We start from the raw sequence: 15381 nt of genomic DNA on the forward strand, positions 1-15381 counted from the left end.
GCCAGGTGCTGGTGCTGCTGGAAATCCCCCCCCGGCGCGGGGTCACCTACAGCTGCCAGGTGGAGCACATCAGCCTGGAGCACCCCCTCAGCCGGCACTGGGGTACGGCCCGGCCCCCCCAGCCCCGGGGGCACACTGGCAGGAGGGCCAGGAGTGAAAGGGGGCAACTGGGGGCAACTGGGAGGGAGTTTGGTGGGTGCTGGGGGTGACGGGAGGGGGGTGGGAGGGTCCTTCAGGGGTCTGGGAGGGGCTTGGTGGGATCACAGAGGGGCTGGGAAGGGACTGGCAGGAGGTTTGAGGGACCCCCGGGTGGGCTGGGGGAGAGCGGGCCGGGCTCTGTGGGGTGCCGGGGGGTGCGTGGGAGGAGGTTTTGGGGGTGCTGACCCCCCCGGCTCCTCCCAGAGATGCCACCGGACACCGGCCACAGCAAGATCCTGGTGGGGGTCGGGGGCTTCGTCTTGGGCTTGGGCTTCCTGGCGCTGGGGCTCGGCTTCTACCTGCGGGAGAAGGTAAAGGAGGGTCCCCAAAGGGGGGGCGTGTCCCCCCCCTTGCTCTCCCACAGCCTCTGGGCCTCCCCTGCCCCCCCAGCCCCTTTGCTCTCACCCCCTTTTCTCTCCCCACAGAGCTCCTGAGCCGCCGGCGGCCGCAGCCCCTCCCTGTGGCCTCAGGCCCAGCCGGGACCCCCCAAACCCTGCGCTGATTTTGGGGGGGTCGCCTGTCCCCCCCTTCCCTGCATTTCTTCCCACACTAACCAGCTGTTCCCAGTGTTCCCAGTAAAGCTTCTCAGTGCTCTGCAGTCCTGGGTGTTGGGGAGAAGTGGGGGTTTCCAAAATCCTGGGAATGGGGGGGTTTGGGCACTGCCAGTCCAACAAAATCTTGGGAAAAGGTGCTTTGGGCACTCCCAGACCCAAAACATCCCAGGATCAGGTCGGTTGGGGCACTCCCAGACCCCAAAGTATTGGAAATTAGGGCCTTGGACACTCTTGGACTCCAGAAATCCAGGGGAAAGGGGGGTTTGCACAAATGTCATCCTCTCAAAACCCCATGAATGGGGGGGTTTGGGCTTTCCCAGCTCCAAAAAATCCTGGAAAAGAGAGGTTTAGGTACTTCCATACCCTGGAAACTGTGAGAACAGGGGGCTTTGGGCACTCCCAGAACTAGAAAATGATGATGAAAGGTGGTTTGGGCACATCCAGAGCCCCAAAATTCTTAGAACACATGGGTTTAGGCAGCTCCCCAAAAACCCAATGGGGTTTGGGCACTCCCAGACTTTCGAATCTTAGAAAAGAGGGGGTTGGGCACCATCAGTATCTAAAAAACACAGGAATGGGGGGATTGGGAACATTCAGAACCAAAAAATCTTGGGAACACGAGGGTATGGGCTCTCCTAGACCCTTAAAATTGCAGAAACTGGGTGGGTTGGGGCACTACCAGGGCCCAAAATATTGGAAAAGACTAGCTTGGACACTCCCATCCTCCTAAAAATCCTGGAAACAGGCGGGTTTGGGCATCCCAGATATTAAAAGTCCTGATAACTGGTGTGTTTGGGCACTCCAGATCCACAAAATCCTGAAGAAAGGTGGTTTGGACACATCCAGACTCTGAAAATCCTGGGAAAAGGGGGCTTTAGGCAATGTCAGCCTCCCAATAAACCAGGAACAGGGGGCTTGGGGATTTCCCAGAACAACAAAATCCTGGAAAAGAGGGCGTTATTTACTCCTACACCTCTAAATTTGAGTGAACGGAGGGGGTTGGGCACTCCCAGTTGCTCAAATCTTCTAAAAGAGCAGTTTGGGCACCATCAGCATCTAAAAAAAACCACAGGAACAGGGGGTTGGGAACATTCAGACCCCAAAAATCTTGGGAACACAGAAGTATGGGCTCTCCTAGACCCTTAAAATCCCAGAAGCTGGGTGGGTTGGATCGACCCCAGACCCCAAAATATCGGAAAAGAGGGGCTTGGACACGCCCCCAACGGCCCTCAGCCAATCCCGAAGCGCTCACGCCGCCTGCGCCCAATCCCAGCGCGCCGCGCTGATGACTCATCAGTCACCGGGAAGAACAGGCTCCAACACGGCCCGAAACCGGCGCCGGGCTTTCCCCTCAGCCAATCCGAGCGCGCCCAAAAAGCCCCAAAACGGCGCCGCCCGGCTGGTTTTGGGCTGTCAGCAGCTGTCCGGCGCTGGGCATGGAGCGTGTGCGGGGAGCTGGGGCCGTGCTGGCGGTGCTGGTGGTGCTGGGAGCCCCCCCGGCTGCGGGCGAGGAGCTGTCGGGTGAGCGGGGGGTGGGAAAGGGGGGAAAGAGGGGAGAAAAGAGGGGGTGGGAGCCCCAAAAGTGAGTGCGAGGGGGGTCGGAAGGCCCGGAGTGAGTGGGAGGGGGAGTGGGAGCCCCAAAGTGAGGGGGGGGTGTGGGGATTGTGGGGACGGTGGGAAAGGGGTGGGAGAGGGGGACAAGGGGGTGTGGGAGAGCAGGCAGAGGGGTGCCCTGGGGGTCCCTGGGTGTCCCTTGATCCCTGGAGCGGTTCCCTGGGGCTCTGGGGGGGTCGGATCCACATTGGGGGGGTCCCCAACCCCTCTGTCCATCCTCAGGGGGCTGATGGGAGGGTTCCCCCCCAGCCAAGAGCCGGTGCTGGGGCGTCCGTGGGGCAGAGGGGGGTGGGAAAGGGGGGTCCGGGGTGTCCCCCTGAGCTCCCAGCCTGCTGTGGGGGACTGGGGGATGATGGGGGGCACGGGGCACCCCTTGTCCTGTGTCCTGCACACACAGGGGTGTTTCAGGAGATGTTAAAGTTCGAGTGTCACTTCATCAACGGCACCGAGCGGGTGAGGAACGTTCTGAGGAAAATCTACAACCGGGAGCAGTACGTGCACTTCGACAGCGATGTGGGGGTGTTTGTGGGGGACACCCCGTACGGGGAGAAGTTTGCCAAGAAATGGAACAGCGACCAGGAATGGCTGGAGTATGCACGGTCTCTGGTGGACACGTGCTGCCCTCAAAACTACAAGCTGTACACCCCGTTCAGCGTGGAGAGGAGAGGTGAGCGTGGGGCAGAGCGGGTCGCCTCGGGCCCTGCCCCAGGAATGACCCTGGAGCCCCTCAAACCTTCCCTGCGAATCACCCCAGACCCCTCAGCCCTCCCTGTGCCCGTCCCGTGGCCTTTTGCCCCCTCCCAGTTCTTCCCAGTCCATTCCAGTCCATTCCAGTCTCTCCCAGTGCCCCCCCCCGTCTCTACCCCGATGGGGCCACCGAGCTCACGCCTCTCAGCCAATCCCAGCGCGTCTCTCTGATGACGCTCCAGTTGCCAGGCAGACCCAAACCAAAGAGTTCCCTCACCACGACTCAGCCTCCCAGGCCGGATCACTTCCTTCCCAGTCCAGAGTAGTCCATCCCAGTCCTTCCCAGTCACTTCCAGACCCTCTCGATCCGTTCCCAGTCGTTCTCACTTCACTCCCACATCTCCCAACTCTCTCCCCAGTGCCCCCCCAGCCCATCCCCTTCTCCCCCACTCTATTCCCAGTCCCTCCCACTGCCATCCCAGTCCCTCCCACTGCCATCCCAATCCCCACCAATGTCATCCAAGCCCTCTGCCCTCCCTCCCAGTACCCCCAGCTCAGCCCAATGTCTCCCCCGTCCCTCCCAGTGCCCCCCAGCGTGTCCATCTCGCTGGTGCCGTCGAGCTCCCAGCCTGGCCCCGGCCGCCTGCTCTGCTCCGGGATGGATTTCTACCCTGCGCCGGTGCAGGTGAGGTGGTTCCAGGATGGGCAGGAGCTGCCGGAGCATGTGGTGGCCACCGACGTGGTCCCCAACGGGGACTGGACCTACCAGGTGCTGGTGCTGCTGGAAATCCCCCCCCAGCGCGGGGTCACCTACAGCTGCCAGGTGGAGCACGTCAGCCTGGAGCACCCCCTCAGCCGGCACTGGGGTACGGCCCGGCCCCCCCAGCACCGGGGGGGCAACTGGGGGCGACTGGGAGGGAGTTTGGTGGGTGCTGGGGGTGCTGGGAGAGGGTTGGAGGGTCCGAAAGGGTCTGGGAGGGGCTGGGTGGGATCCCTAAAGGGGCTGGGAAGGGACTGGCAGGAGGTTTGAGGGACCCCCGGGTGGGCTGGGGGAGAGCGGGCCGGGCTCTGTGGGGTGCCGGGGGGTGCGTGGGAGGAGGTTTTGGGGGTGCTGACCCCCCCGGCTACCCCAGAGATGCCACCGGACACCGTCCGCAGCAAGATCCTAGTGGGGGTCAGGGGCTTCGTCTTGGGCTTGGTCTTCCTGGCGCTGGGGCTCGGCTTCTACCTGCGGGAGAAGGTAAAGAGGGGTCCCCAAAGGGGGGGCGTGGTCCCCCCCTTGCTCTCCCACAGCCCCTGGGCCCCCCTGCCCCCCCAGTCTCTTTGCTCTCACCCCCTTTTCTCTCCCCACAGAGCTCCTGAGCTACCGGCAGCCGCAGCCCCTCCCCGTGGCCTCGGGCCCAGCCGGGACCCCCCAAACCCTGCGCTCATTTGGGGGGGTCGCCTGTCCCCTCCTTCCCTGCTTTTGTTCTCACCCAACCCTGCTGTTCCCAGTGTTCCCAGTAAAGCTTCTCAGTGCTCTGCAGTCCTGGGTGTTGGGGAGAAGTGGGGGTCTCCAAAAATCCTGGAAACGGGGGTTTTGGAAACATTCAGACCTTAAAAATCTTGGGAACATGGGGGTATGGGCTCTCCTAGACCCTAAAAATCCCAGGGACAGGGGGGTTTGGGCACTTCCAGACCCAAAAGTCTTGGAAAAGTGGGACTTAGACACACCCAGATTCCATCAAAATCCCAGGAACTGGGAGGTTTGGGTACAATCAGATCCACAAAATGCTGGGAACAGGAAGGTTTGGGACACGTCAGACCCCCAAAAACTCAGGAAAAGGGGGCTTGAGAACATTCAGACCCCAAAAATACCGTGGGGTTTGGGCAATGTCAGCCTCCCAGTAACCCCAAGAACAGGGGGGTTTGGGCTCTCTCAGCCCCCAGAAAAATACCTTGAAAAAAGGGATTTAGGTGCTCCTAGACCTGCAACACTGTGAGAACAGGGGTTTGGGCATTCACAGGCCTCCAAAATTGTGAGAAAAGGGGGGTTGGGACACTCCCAGTCTCCCAAAATCCCAAGAACTGAGGGTTGTTGGACACACCCGGCCTCCCAGAACCTCATTCGCGCGTATCCAGGACACCCCAAACCCCAACCTCAGAAATCCGGGAAACCCCAAAACCCACCTCGGACTCCCCAAGGCCCGGGCGGGGTCAGCAGCAGACGCAGCCAATGGGAGTGAGCGCTGGGTCATCAGTTGCCGGGTAGACGCGTCCCGAACTGAGCCCCGATCGGGCTCAGCCAATCAGAGAACGCCCTCCACTGATTTTGGGGGGCCCGTTGGAGCTGCAGGAGCCCCGGATGGGCGTTTTTGGGTTGCCCTGAGCTTTGGGAGCCCTGACTGGGCATTTTTGGTGGGCCCTGAGCTCCCCCCTCCCGCGCAGCCCACGGACCCCCCCAAACCCCCCAGCCCCGGGGCTGCCGCGGGGGCCCCCAACGGCCCTCAGCCAATCCCAAAGCGCCCACGCCGCCCGCGCCCAATCCCAGCGCGCCGCGCTGATGACTCATCAGTCGCCGGGAAGACGCCTCGAAAAAAGGGCCCCAACTGCGCCCTCAGCCAAGCCCAGCGCGCCCCAAACCCCCCAAAACGGCGCCGCCCGGCTGGTTTGGGGCTGTCAGCAGCTGTCCGGCGCTGGGCATGGAGCGTGTGCGGGGAGCTGGGGACGGGTTGATGTCCCATCCCCTCCTTTTCCCCACTTTTCTGACCTCTCCCACCCCTTTCCAATCATTCCCCACTCCTCAGTCCCATCTCGCCCCCGTCCACTTTTGGGGGGTCCCACTCCCCTCCCACTGAATTTGGGATTCCCAGCACCTCTGTTACGGGGTTTAGGTGGGTCCTGGCACCTCCTGGGGTGCGTTGGGTGCCCTGTTGGGGTGCAGATGCCCCCTCAAACCCCCCCCACTCCTGGTCCATCCTGGGGCCGGTTCTGCCCCCCTCAAACTCTGCTCCTCCCGCGGTTTCCCCCCAAGTCATCCCGAGCCCCTTCTCTCCAGTGAGCAGGACTGCAGAGCACTGAGAAGCTTTACTGGGAACACTGGGAACAGCTGGTTAGTGTGGGAAGAAATGCAGGGAAGGGGGGGACAGGCGACCCCCCCAAATGAGCGCAGGGTTTGGGGGGTCCCGGCTGGGCCCGAGGCCACGGGGAGGGGCTGCGGCCGCCGGTGGCTCAGGAGCTCTGTGGGGAGAGAAAAGGGGGTGAGAGCAAAGGGGCTGGGGGGACCCAGAGGCTGTGGGAGAGCAAGGGGGGGCCACGCCCCCCCTTTGGGGACCCCCCTTTACCTTCTCCCGCAGGTAGAAGCCGAGCCCCAGCGCCAGGAAGACCAAGCCCAAGACGAAGCCCCCGACCCCCACCAGGATCTTGCTGCGGACGGTGTCCGGTGGCATCTCTGGGGGGAGCTGGGGGGGTCAGCACCCCCAAAACCTCCTCCCACGCACCCCCCGGCACCCCACAGAGCCCAGCCCGCTCTCCCCCAGCCCACCCGGGGGTCCCTCCAACCTCCTGCCAGTCCCTTCCCAGCATGTTTGGGAACCCACAAAGCCCCTCCCAGCCCCTCTAGGACCCTTCCATCCCCCTCCCATCACCCCCAGCACCCACCAAACTCCCTCCCAGTTGCCCCCAGTTGCCCCCTTTCACTCCCGGCCCTCCTGCCAGTGTGCCCCCGGGGCTGGGGGGGCCGGGCCGTACCCCAGTGCCGGCTGAGGGGGTGCTCCAGGCTGACGTGCTCCACCTGGCAGCTGTAGGTGACCCCACGCCGGGGGGGGATTTCCAGCAGCACCAGCACCTGGTAGCTCCAGTCCCCGTTGGGGACCACGTCGGTGGCCACCACGTGCTCCGGCAGCTCCTGCCCATCCTGGAACCACCTCACCTGCATCGGCGCAGGGTAGAAATCCATCCCGGAGCAGAGCAGGCGGCCGGGGCTGGGCTGGGAGCTGGACGGCACCAGCGAGATGGACACGCTGGGGGGCACTGGGAGGGACAGGGGAGACACTGGGCTGAGCTGGGGGGCACTGGGAGGGAGGGGAGAGGGCTTGGAGGTCGTTGGGAGGGACTGGGATGGCATTGGGAGGGACTGGGAATCGAGTGGGAGAGAAGGGTCTGGGCTGGAGGGGCACTGGGGAGAGAGTTGGGAGATGTGGGAGTGAAGTGAGAACGACTGGGAATGGACTGGGAGGGTCTGGGAGTGGAGTGAGAGGGACTGGGAGTTACTGGTGTGGACTGGGAGTGACTGGTGTGGACTGGGAGTGACTTGTTTGGACTGGGAAGGAAGCGCTCGGGCCTGGCAGGCTGAGTGGTGGGGAGGGAAGTCTTTGGTTTGGGTCTGCCTGGCAACTGGAGCGTCATCAGAGACACGCGCTGGGATTGGCTGAAGGGCGTGAGCTCGGTGACCCCAGCGGGGTGGAGACGCGGGGGGGCACTGGGAGAGACTGGGATGGACTGGGATGGACTCTGAAAAACTGGAATGGACTGGGAGAGAGTAGGGGGCATTGGAAGGATTGGGAGAGACTGGGATGGACTGGGATGGACTGGGAGAGGGCCAAAGAGTAAGGGGATAGGCATAGGAAGGGCTGAGGGGTCTGGGGTGATTCCCAGGGAGGGTTTGAGGGGCTCCAGGGTCATTCCCGGGGCATGGCCCGAGGGGACCCGCTCTGTCCCACGCTCACCTCTCCTCTCCACGCTGAACGGGGTGACGATCTCGTAGTTGTGCGGGCAGACCGTGTCCACCGCAGCCCGTACGCGCTCCATCAATTCTGAGTCGCTGTTCCAGTCCCTGGCAACCTTCTCCCCATCCGGGGTGTCCCCCACAAACACCCCCACATCGCTGTCGAAATGCAGGAGCTGCTCCCGGTTGTAGATGTGCATCTTCAGGAACCTCACCCGCTCGGTGCCGTTGATGAAGTGACACTCGTGCTTTACCATCCACTGGAACACCCCTATGTGTGCAGGACACAGGTCAGGGGGTGCCCCGTCCCCCCCATCATCCCCCAGCCCCCCACAGCAGGCTGGCAGCTCAGGGGGCCACCCCGGACCCCCCTTTCCCACCCCCCTCTGCCCCACGGACACCCCAGCACCGGCTCTTGGTTGGGGGGGAACCCCCCCATCAGCCCCCGGGGATGGACAGGGGGGTTGGGGACCACCCAACTGCCGATCCCACCCCCGCAGAGCCCCAGGGAACCCCTCCAGGGCTCGAGGGACACCCAGGGACCCCCAGGGCACCCCTCTGCCTGCTCTCCCACACCCCCTTGCCCCCCTCTCCCAACCCTTTCCCTTCACCCCCGAGACTCCCCTGCCCTCACTTTTGTGCTCGCACCCCTCTGCCACTCACTCCGCCCCTTCCGACCCCCCTCGCACTCACTTTTTTGGGGCTCCCACCCCCTCTTTTCTCCCCTCTTTACCCCCCTTTCACACCCGACCCCTCTTCTCGCCCCCCCCGCTCACCCGACAGCTCCTCGCCCGCAGCCGGGGGGGCTCCCAGCACCACCAGCACCGCCAGCACGGCCCCAGCTCCCCGCACACGCTCCATGCCCAGCGCCGGACAGCTGCTGACAGCCCAAAACCAGCCGGGCGGGTCCTTTTTGGGGGCTTTTGGGCGCTCTCTGATTGGCTGAGGGCAAAGCCTGGGGACGGTTTCGGGCCCTGTTGGAGCCTGTTCTTCCCGGCGACTGATGAGTCATCAGCGCGGCGCGCTGGGATTGGGCGCGGGCGGCGTGGGCGCTTTGGGATTGGCTGAGGGCCGTTGGGGGCCCCCGCGGCAGCCCCGGGGCTGGGGGGGGTCCGAGGTGGGTTTTGGGGGGTCCCGGATTCCTGGAGATGGGATTTAAGGTGATGTGGATGAGTTGGAATGATGTTCTGGGTGGCCGCGGGTGCCCAATAACCTCTCTTTTTCCCGGGATTTTGGAGTTCTGGGGGTGCCCCAACCCCCCTGTTCCCAGGAGTTTTAGGGTCTGGGAGTGCCCAAACCCCTCTGTTCTTACAACTCTGTGGGTCTTGGGATGCCCAAACCCCCCTGTTTTCCCTATTTTTGGGGTCTGGGAGTACCTAAAGCCCATTTTTCAAGGATGTTTGGGGTCTGATAAAGCCTCAAATCCCCTTTTCATGGGGGTTAAAAGGGTGACATTTGTCCAAACCCCCTTTTCCCAGGATTTTGAGGGTCTGAGAGTGCCCAAACCCCCCCCGTTCCGAGGATTTTGATGGAGTCTGGGACTGTCTAAGCCCCTCTTTTCCAATAGTTTGGGCTCTGGGAGTGTCCCAACCCCCTCGTTCCCAAGATTTTTGTGCTCTGGATGTGCCCAAACCTCCTTTTCCCATGATTTTCAGTGTCTGGGAGAGCCCCAACCCCCCTGTTCCCGGGATTTTGGGGGTCCAAGGTGGGGTTTTGGGGGGTCCCGGACTTTTGGGAACGGGGTTTGCGGTGACCTGGAAAGGTGGGAATGCAGGGGTGGAGGGGGGGGGGAATAGGGTGAGAAATTCTCCTTTTCCCGGGATTTTGGGCACCTGGGTGTGACCACAGCCCCTCGTTCCTGCGGTTTTGGCCGTCTGGGTGCAGCTCAACTTCCCTTTTCCGGGATTTTTGGGGTCTCGGAGTGCCCAACCACCTTGTTCCCAGGACTTTTAGTGTCTGAGAATGCCCAAACCATCTTTTTCCAAGATTTTGGGAGTCTGGGAGTGCCTCAACCCCCCTGTTCCCAGGATTTTTGGGCTCTGGATGTGCCCACCCCCCCCCGTTCCATGATTTTTGGGGGTCTTTGAGTACTCAAACCCCCTTTTCCCACAATATTTTGTACTCTGGGAGTGCCCAAACCCCCCTGTTCCCGGGATTTTAAGCATCTAGGAGAGCCCACACCCTGGTGTTCCCAAAATTTTTTAGGGTCTGAATGTTCCCAAACCTCCCCTGTTCCTTGGTTTTTGGAGGGCTGGGAACATCCAAAACCTCCCTTCCCAGGATTTTTAGGCTCCGGATGTGTCCAAACCCACCTTCGTCCAGGATTTTGGGAGTCTGGGAGTGCCCCCGTTGAGCCAAAGACGAGCTCAGGGCGGTCTCTGATTGGCTGAGCCCGATCGGGGCTCAGTTCGGGACTCGTCTACCCGGCAACTGATGACGAAACAACAGCGCTCGCTCCCATTGGCTGCTGCTGCTGCTGACCTCGCCCGGGCCTTGGGGGGTCCAAGGTGTGTTTTGGGGGTTCCCGGATTTTTGGGGATGGGGTTTTGGGTGTCCGGGATACGTTGGAATGTAGTTCTTGGTGGTCACGGGTGCCCAATAACCCCCAGTTCCCAGGATTTTGGGATCCTGGGAGTACCCAAACCCCCCTGTTTCCAGGAGTTTTAGGGTCTGAGAGTGCCCAAGCCCTCTTTTTCAATATTTTGGTCTCTGGATGTGCCCAAATCACTTTTCTCCAGGATTTTTAATGTCTGGCAGTGCCCAAACCCCCCCGTTCCCAGGATTCTTGGAGCCACCCCACTTCTCCCCAACACCCAGGACTGCAGAGCACTGAGAAGCTTTACTGGGAACACTGGGAACAGCTGGTTAGTGTGGGAAGAAATACAGGGAAGGGGGGGACAGGCGACCCCCCCAAATGAGCGCAGGGTTTGGGGGGTCCCGGCTGGGCCCGAGGCCACGGGGAGGGGCTGCGGCCGCCGGTGGCTCAGGAGCTCTGTGGGGAGAGAAAAGGGGGTGAGAGAAAAGGGGCTGAGGGGGCAAGGGGGGCCCAGAGGCTGTGGGAGAGCAAGGGGGGGGCCACGCCCTCCATTTGGGGACCCCCCTTTACCTTCTCCCGCAGGTAGAAACCGAGCCTCAGCGCCAGGAAGACCAAGCCCAAGACAAAGCCCCCGACCCCCACCAGGATCTTGCTGTGGACGGTGTCCGGTGGCATCTCTGGGGGGAGCCGGGGGGGTCAGCACCCCCAAAACCTCCTCCCACGCACCCCCCGGCACCCCACAGAGCCCGGCCCGCTCTCCCCCAGCCCACCCGGGGGTCCCTCAAACCTCCTGCCAGTCCCTTCCCAGCCCCGCCAGGGATCCCACCCGGCCCCTCCCGGCCCCTTGAGGACTCTCCAACCCCCCTCCCATCACCCCCAGCACCCACCAAACTCCCTCCCGGTCGCCCCCAGTTGCCCCCCCGGTGCTGGGGGGGCCGGGCCGTACCCCAGTGCCGGCTGAGGGGGTGCTCCAGGCTGACGTGCTCCACCTGGCAGCTGTAGGTGACCCCGCGCCGGGGGGGGATTTCCAGCAGCACCAGCACCTGGCAGCTCCAGTCCCCGGTGGGGACCACGTCGGTGGCCACCACGTGCTCCGGCAGCTCCTGCCCATCCTGGAACCACCTCACCTGCACCGGCGCAGGGTAGAAATCCATCCCGGAGCAGAGCAGGCGGCCGGGGCCGGGCTGGGAACTCGACGGCACCAGCGAGATGGACACGCTGGGGGGCACTGGGAGGGACGGGGGAGACACTGGGCTGAGCTGGGGGGCACTGGGAGGGAGGGAAGAGGGCTTGTAGGACATTAGTAGGGATTGGGATGGGAGTGGGAGGGACTGGGATGGCAGTGGGAGGGACTGGGAATAGAGTGGGGGAGAAAGGGATTGGCTGGGGGGGCACTGGGGAGAGAGTTGGGAGATGTGGGAGTGAAGTGAGAACGACTGGGAATGGACTGAGAGGGTCTTGGAATGGACTGTGAGGGTCTGGGAGTGGAGTGAGAGGGACTGGGGTGGACTGGGAAGGAAGCGCTCGGGCCTTGGAGGCTGAGTCGTGGTGAGGGAACTCTTTGGTTTGGGTCTGCCTGGCAACTGGAGCGTCATCAGAGAGACGCGCTGGGATTGGCTGAGGGGCGTGAGCTCGGTGGCCCCAGCGGGGTGGAGACGCGGGGGGCGGCACTGGGAGAGACTGGGATGGACTGGGATGAACTGGAGTGCACTGGGAGAAACTGGGGGAAACTGGGAGAGACTGGAGTGGACTGGGAAGAACTGGGAGGGGGCCAAAGGGCATGGGGAATGGCAGAGGGAGGGCTGAGGGGTCTGGGGTGATTCCCAGGGACGGTTTGAGGGGCTCCAGGGTCATTCCCAGGGCAGGGCCCGAGGGGACCCACTGTGACCCACGCTCACCTCTCCTCTCCACGGTGAACGGAGCATCAGCCTTGTAGTTGTACCGGCAGTACCTGTCCACCGCAGAGCGTTTGTACTCCAGCCATTCCCGTTTACTGTTGAAGTGCCTGGCCAGGGTCTCCCCACGTGGGGTGTCCCCCACATAGACCCCCACATCGCTGTCGAAGTGCAGGAACTGCTTCCGGTTGTAGATGTGCCTCTCGACGAACCTCACCCGCTCGGTGCCGTTGATGAAGTGACACTCGTGGTTTGTCATCAGCTGGAACACCCCTGTGTGTGCAGGACACGGGGTAGGGGGTGCCCCGTACCCCCCCTGCCCCTCAGGCCCTATTCCACTCCAGCAGGGTTGGAGCTCAGGGGGCCACCCCGGACCCCCCTTTCCCACCCCCCTCTGCCCCACGGACGCCCCAGAACCGGCTCTTGGCTGGGGGCGAACCCCCCCATCGGTCCCCCAGGATGGACAAGGTGGTTGGGGACTCCCTCAATGCGGATCCGACCCCCCCAGAGTCCCAGGGAACCCCTCCAGGGCTGAAGGGACCCCCAGGGACCCCCATGGCACCCCTCTGCCTGATCTCCCACACCCCCTTGCCCCCCTCTCCCACCCCTTTCCCACCGGCCCCACAATCTCCAGACCCCCCAACCTCACTTTAGGGCTCCCACCCCCCTCCCACTCACTCTGGGCCTTCCAACCCGCCTCGCACTCACTTTTGGGGCTCCCAACCCCTCTTTTCTCCCCTCTTTACCCCCCTTTCCCACCCCACCCCCCTGCCCGCCCCCCCCGCTCACCCGACAGCTCCTCGCCCGCAGCCGGGGGGGCTCCCAGCACCACCAGCACCGCCAGCACGGCCCCAGCTCCCCGCACACGCTCCATGCCCAGCGCCGGACAGCTGCTGACAGCCCCAAACCAGCCGGGCGGCGCCGTTTTGGGGGGTTTGGGGCGCGCTGGGCTTGGCTGAGGGCGCAGTTGGGGCCCTTTTTTCGAGGCGTCTTCCCGGCGACTGATGAGTCATCAGCGCGGCGCGCTGGGATTGGGCGCGGGCGGCGTGGGCGCTTTGGGATTGGCTGAGGGCCGTTGGGGGCCCCCGCGGCAGCCCCGGGGCTGGGGGGTTCGGGGGGGTCCGTGGGGGAGGGGGGAGCTCAGGTGAACCCAAAATTGGGAATCCAGGGAGTGCAGAGAATTGGGAAGCTTTACTGGGAACACCGGGAGCAGTTGGCTGGTGTCAGAACAAAAGCAGGTACAGGGGGACACACGACCTCCAAAAAATTAGCACGGGGATTGATTGGGGGGTCCAGGCTGTGACCCTCAGCCCTCCAGGGACCCTCCAATTCCCTTCTCAGCCTTTCCATTTCCCCACAAAGCCGCTCCCATCCCCAAAAGGCTCCCACAAAACTCCCTCCCAGTTGCCCCCAGGACTCACCAAAGCCCCTCTCAACCCTCCCAGCACCCACCAGTCTCCTTCTCAGCCTCTCCATTCCCCCCCAGACCCTTTCCCTTACCCCCCAAACTCCCTCCCAGTTCCCTCCACGGCCCCCAGAGCCCCTCACCCCCCTCCCAGTGTGCCCCCGGTGCTGGGGGGGCCGGGCCGTACCCCAGTCCTGGCTGAGGGGGTGCTCCAGGCTGACGTGCTCCACCCGGCACCGGGGGGGATTTCCAGCATCCCCAGCACCTGGTAGGTCCAGTCCCCGTTGCCTCAAGAGAGCGCGGAGGAGAAGACTCCAGGCCAGGGGAGTGGATGAGATGAGATAAAGAGAGCAGGTCCTGTAGTGGAGCCTCAGGCCAGGGGAACACACACGACGGGCACCCCCCAGGCAGTGGCTCTGGGATTTTAGAACAAGGTCCATCCAACCCCAGATCTCTCCACCCCCCACTTCTGCCCCATTCTGCCCCCGACACACCCCTTTGGGAATTGGGCTTGGGGTCTTTGGGATCCCTTCTTCCTCAGCTTCATCTTCTTCGCAGCACCCACAGTCCTTGGAGCTCCTCCCGAGTTCTGGGCTTGAAGGTGGCTGTGTCTGTGGGATGTCTTCTGGTCCAGGCTTTTCTACAATTCTACCTTGAAAAGAAGACTAAACATGCTAACGGGATTTAGAGGGGTTGATATGGGATGGGGTAACAGGGTTGGGGATGTGCAAACATTATGCTACAGGGTAAGGGATAGAATGCAGCTGCATTAAAATCTACAATCACTACACCACTACTTCTAAAATCTACCAAAGTTAAAAATTCCAAAAAGCTCTGAGGCATCACACCTCTTCTTTTACAGTTCTATCACAACTTTTTATAAGTCAATCATATTATATTATAGAGCTCCATTTCTATGTTGTTAGGTACACCTTTTATATACTTTTATATAACTTTTATAAACTTTTTAATGTATTAATAAAATCCCAGGGATCTTGCTTGGAACTCCCTGCATCCAGGGACCGAGAGGATCTCCCTGAATAACTTTCAGTGGGCACTGGAATCCTCAGGATCCTGGAACCCCTGGACCATCAACAGCTTTGTCCCTCCAAAGGGGTCCCAATTTGTTTCCAATGGTTCAGGAATACGAAATAAACCAAATACCAGTTTCCAAAACCAAATCAACTTAGAAGTCCAGAAATCACAAGTTAATATCCAAAATAGCAGAAAGGATTTCTTCAAGACTCTTTCTTTGCAACCTGAAGTACCCATAATACAAAAGAAACCAAATACCTGTTTCCAAAACCAAATAAACCAAATACCAGTTCCAGAACCAAATAAACCAGTGAGTCCAGACTCCCAAATTAAGATCCAAAATCATGGCCGGGCTTCGCGAACGAAGATTTGGGAAGGGCTCTGCCCACATTTGCTACAAGCACACTGGTGGCTAAAGAGGCCAATACGAGACAGACACGTGTAGGGAATTGGCTATAGAACAGGTCTGGCCTAGGCCGTGAGAACATCTTAGATAGCAAAGTTAGAGTGCCCTTGTACGTGTTAATAGGCTGGTAAACAGGACATTGTGATTAGCAAAACAAAAAACAACTGAGTACCACCTGTGTCAACAATGGAAGGCAGTTACGATGATATCACCACCTAACTGAGTACCAATAATGAGCCTGATCTCTGTAATATTCATGAACCTATTATAGAGTGTATATTAAGCTACTGTCAATCTACAATAAACGAAGTTCCTGGATTCTCACATTGAGGTGTCTAGAGCTTTC

At 61.5% G+C, this 15381-nt stretch overlaps 3 protein-coding genes across 3 annotated transcripts; 1 reads left to right on the top strand and 2 right to left on the bottom strand.

Moving 5' to 3' along the window:
* The first annotated feature begins 2179 nt into the window (after window positions 1-2179).
* On the top strand, window positions 2180-4415 carry LOC113998950 (class II histocompatibility antigen, B-L beta chain-like). Its single transcript, XM_039378522.1, is given in 5 exon segments — window positions 2180-2273; window positions 2764-3033; window positions 3638-3919; window positions 4187-4332; window positions 4335-4415. Coding segments are annotated over 5 exon segments (864 nt in total). The 5' UTR covers window positions 2180-2188.
* Window positions 4416-6232: 1817 nt separating this feature from the next.
* Window positions 6233-8681, bottom strand: LOC120322656 (class II histocompatibility antigen, B-L beta chain-like). Its single transcript, XM_039378530.1, has 5 exons — window positions 8535-8681; window positions 7760-8029; window positions 6783-7064; window positions 6377-6483; window positions 6233-6272 (listed from the first exon to the last, which is right to left on the bottom strand). The coding sequence occupies exons 1-5, from the start codon at window positions 8617-8619 to the stop codon at window positions 6264-6266; spliced, it is 753 nt and encodes a 250-aa protein (XP_039234464.1). The 5' UTR covers window positions 8620-8681; the 3' UTR covers window positions 6233-6263.
* Window positions 8682-10741: 2060 nt separating this feature from the next.
* LOC113999700 (class II histocompatibility antigen, B-L beta chain-like) lies at window positions 10742-13072 on the bottom strand. The gene is made up of 4 exons (XM_039378526.1): window positions 12979-13072; window positions 12193-12462; window positions 11241-11522; window positions 10742-10971 (listed from the first exon to the last, which is right to left on the bottom strand). Exons 1-4 carry the CDS (start codon window positions 13061-13063, stop codon window positions 10742-10744), a joined length of 867 nt encoding a protein of 288 aa, XP_039234460.1. The 5' UTR covers window positions 13064-13072.
* Window positions 13073-15381: the final 2309 nt, after the last annotated feature.

This window comes from Pipra filicauda, unplaced genomic scaffold (genome assembly GCF_003945595.2).
Source record: "Pipra filicauda isolate LSUMZ 115617 unplaced genomic scaffold, ASM394559v2 scaffold1034_size35343_pilon, whole genome shotgun sequence".
NCBI lineage: Eukaryota > Metazoa > Chordata > Aves > Passeriformes > Pipridae > Pipra > Pipra filicauda.

Coding starts and splice junctions, on each gene's coding strand:
- LOC120322656 (XM_039378530.1), bottom strand. CDS start 8,619: ATGGAGCGTGTGCGGGGAGCTGGGGCCGTGCTGGCGGTGCTGGTGGTG. Junction 7,065..7,759: donor GTTCAGCGTGGAGAGGAGAG/GTGAGCGTGGGA, acceptor TGTCCCTCCCAG/TGCCCCCCAGCGTGTCCATC. Junction 6,484..6,782: donor CCCCCTCAGCCGGCACTGGG/GTACGGCCCGGC, acceptor AGCTCCCCCCAG/AGATGCCACCGGACACCGTC.
- LOC113999700 (XM_039378526.1), bottom strand. CDS start 13,063: ATGGAGCGTGTGCGGGGAGCTGGGGCCGTGCTGGCGGTGCTGGTGGTG. Junction 12,463..12,978: donor TGCGGGCGAGGAGCTGTCGG/GTGAGCGGGGGG, acceptor CTGCACACACAG/GGGTGTTCCAGCTGATGACA. Junction 10,972..11,240: donor CCCCCTCAGCCGGCACTGGG/GTACGGCCCGGC, acceptor GGCTCCCCCCAG/AGATGCCACCGGACACCGTC.